We start from the raw sequence: 2,933 nt of genomic DNA on the forward strand, positions 1-2,933 counted from the left end.
AGACAGACAGACAGACAGACAGATAGACAGAGACAGACAGATAGACAGACAGACAGATTCAGAATTTTGACAAACCACTATGGTCTTAAATGCTTTTTGAAGGGCACTTGCAGTATAATTGTAAACTCTTTCCTACAGCTGTAACCAATTTTATGCCATATAAATGAGAGATTTGTGGTGAAAGGGCTCACAGAGAAGGGTTAGTCACTTGTGTTGACATCAGTTATGTTGTGGGATGGTGGTGTTGAGGGTGGGGGGGAAACTCACGTCGGGGTTGAGGTTGGAGACGAGGAGCACAGAGTGGATGGTGGTGGGGGCCATGCCGTGGATGGTCATCCGTCCTGTCATTGCTGATGAAGGGATGGTGAGAGGTCCCAGAGCACCAGGCATCGTCTGCATAGACAGACCTGAGCGGAGCGCAGCCCGGCGGGAGGAGGGCAGATGGGGAGGGGAGACGGGAGAGGAGGGGTAACGTGAGAGAGAGGAAGGAAACCTTCTAGAACAATCGTCCGTTTTCACAACCTGTTGCCGCTCTTTCAGATAAACAACATAATGTCTTCTTGTAATAGCTTATTAAATCAATGTGATCAGGCATGCTGGGTAAATTTAGTCCAAATGAGTATTGAATTGGATGGTCGGGGTAGTAAGAGGTTTAAATAAAGCCAGCAGAGATCAGGGTCAGAAGTGTGAAAACAGAGCCAAGCTAGAGAGTGAAACAGCATTCACAACATGCTTAATATGTGAAGGACAAATTATTTGAATTGAGGGAAAAAATATTCAGTGGTAAATAATGTAGGATGGGAAGATCTGATATTAAAATACTGATATATTTGTAATGATATTAATGGTACTTTTATTTGACTGAGGCCTTGATTATGCCATAATTTTTGTGACAGAAGTGGAGAAAATTATTTCATTTGGAATAACTCGAGGGTGAATACATGTTTCATTTTCAATATGTTAAATAATACACTTCTGTTTGAATGTTTGGGGTCTGTATGATTTACAAAAGTTAATAATTTTATTTGGCAAGGATGCATTAAATTGACCAAAAATAAAGACATTTATAATGTTATAAAATATTTCTATATAAAAAATGTTGGTTTCCACAGAAATATTAAACAGCACAACGTTTTCAACTTAATAATAATAATAATAAGAAATGTTTCTTGAGCAGCAAATCAGCGTATTATTATGATTTCTGAAGGATCATGTGACATTGAAGACTACAGTAATGATGCTGAAAATTCAGCTTTGCATCGCAGAAATAAATGACATATATTACAATAGAAAAATTATTTTAAATCGTAACAATATTTCATAATATTAATGTTTTACTGTATTTTTGATCAAACAAATGCCACCTTGGTGAGGAAAAGTGATTTCTTTCAAAAACATTTTAAAATCTTACAGACCCCAAACTTTTTAACAGCAGTGTATTTAACTCATATTAAAACATTAAATTATAACATTTTTAAATAAATATTATGTGATTAATATTAAATGTTGTATTTAAGAAAACATTAATTAAAACTTAAGTAAAGCTGCACAGTGACTTTAGCTATTACATTTTATTATATGAAAAATGTAATTACAGAGCAATGTAATACACTTAAATTGGATGTATTGATCAAAACGGTGCGAACCAATCAATAGCCAATTCCGAATGCAAAGCTTTCAAGCTGTTTTCAAATGTAACGTCAATACTTCTGTTTGTGTTAGTCCCTCTTCACTTTGCTCATTTTGCTGGTGTCAGTCTGCAGATGCGTCTTGCAAGTGGCGCAGGTGATGACACTCTAATACCTCTGTTATTCAGTCTGAAGACTGTCGTGAGCCGCACGACGCTGCCTCCATTACTGAGATGAGATGTGAGAGTGTGACTGTGTCGGAAAGCTTACCTGCCTGATGGAAACCGATAGCAGGGGCGAAACCAGCCGCCCCGGGGTATGGAGAAGAAATTATCCCAGGAGCCCCTGCGCACGCACACACACACACACACACACACACACACACACACACACACACACACACACACACACACACACACAGCCCTGACTATGAAATAAAATAAATTGGACAAAACACAGACATAGATGTAAGAAAGCGAATAAAATGTATGCATATATCCAGGAATATTTTACTGCATTTATATTGGCTCTGAAATACAGTGGCTAAATCTCATAAAATAAAGCAGCTCTTCACTTACTGCTTGCATAAAATAGATTGCACAGTTGTAATAGGCCTATTGTGTGAAAAATCTCTGTTGGATTCTCCGCACAGGCCGTGGCTGAAACATCTGGCCTGGGGAAAATTATCAGATACTCACTGAGCCCTCCATAATGAAAGGCATTATCTGTTGATCACAACATGTTCTGGATGGAGGGACAGGGCCTACACATACCCCATCTCTCAGGGTGTCTTAGCAACTGGGATTGCATCCAAGTCACATGACACAGTTTTTTTTTTTTTAAGGCAGTGGGGTGTTTGATAACTGGAGAAGAACAAATGCAATCTACAAATTTCACACCGACTGTGCCACAATCATGTTACCTTTTTTCCCCAGTGTTACTTGATTGGATAAAATGTTAAGACATTTTTAAATTCTTACATATTTCTGTTTATAACGTTTTTGAATGAAACCTGCAACCCCCCAAAAATCATATTTCCATAATGCAAAAAACGTCATTTCCATTATTGCAATGTAAGAAGAAATAGTATTGTATGTAATATATATATATTTTTTTTGTGCTGTCAAACGATTAATAGTGATTAATCGCATCCAAAATAAAAGTTTTTGTTTCATAATATACAGTATGTGTGTATGCTGTGTATATTTATTATGTATATAAATATAAACATATGCATATATATATTTAAGAAAAATATGTTATGTTTATATATTAAATATATTTATATATAATATAAAATGTAAG

General features: G+C 36.3%; 1 protein-coding gene across 4 annotated transcripts in view; it reads right to left on the minus strand.

The window, feature by feature from the left end:
- LOC107658670 (polypyrimidine tract-binding protein 3-like) overlaps positions 1 to 2,933 on the minus strand; it is a 70,783-nt gene that overhangs the window by 7,237 nt on the left and 60,613 nt on the right. For all 4 annotated transcript variants that reach the window (XM_016447318.1, XM_016447317.1, XM_016447315.1 and 1 more), the window contains 2 exons: positions 1,899 to 1,973; positions 268 to 407 (listed from right to left, as the gene is read on the minus strand). In XM_016447318.1, the coding sequence (XP_016302804.1) occupies positions 268 to 407; positions 1,899 to 1,973 (215 nt within the window). The remainder of the gene's footprint in view (positions 1 to 267; positions 408 to 1,898; positions 1,974 to 2,933) is intronic.

This window comes from Sinocyclocheilus anshuiensis, unplaced genomic scaffold (assembly GCF_001515605.1).
Source record: "Sinocyclocheilus anshuiensis isolate Anshui unplaced genomic scaffold, SAMN03320099.WGS_v1.1 scaffold567, whole genome shotgun sequence".
Classification (NCBI taxonomy): Eukaryota; Metazoa; Chordata; class Actinopteri; order Cypriniformes; family Cyprinidae; genus Sinocyclocheilus; species Sinocyclocheilus anshuiensis.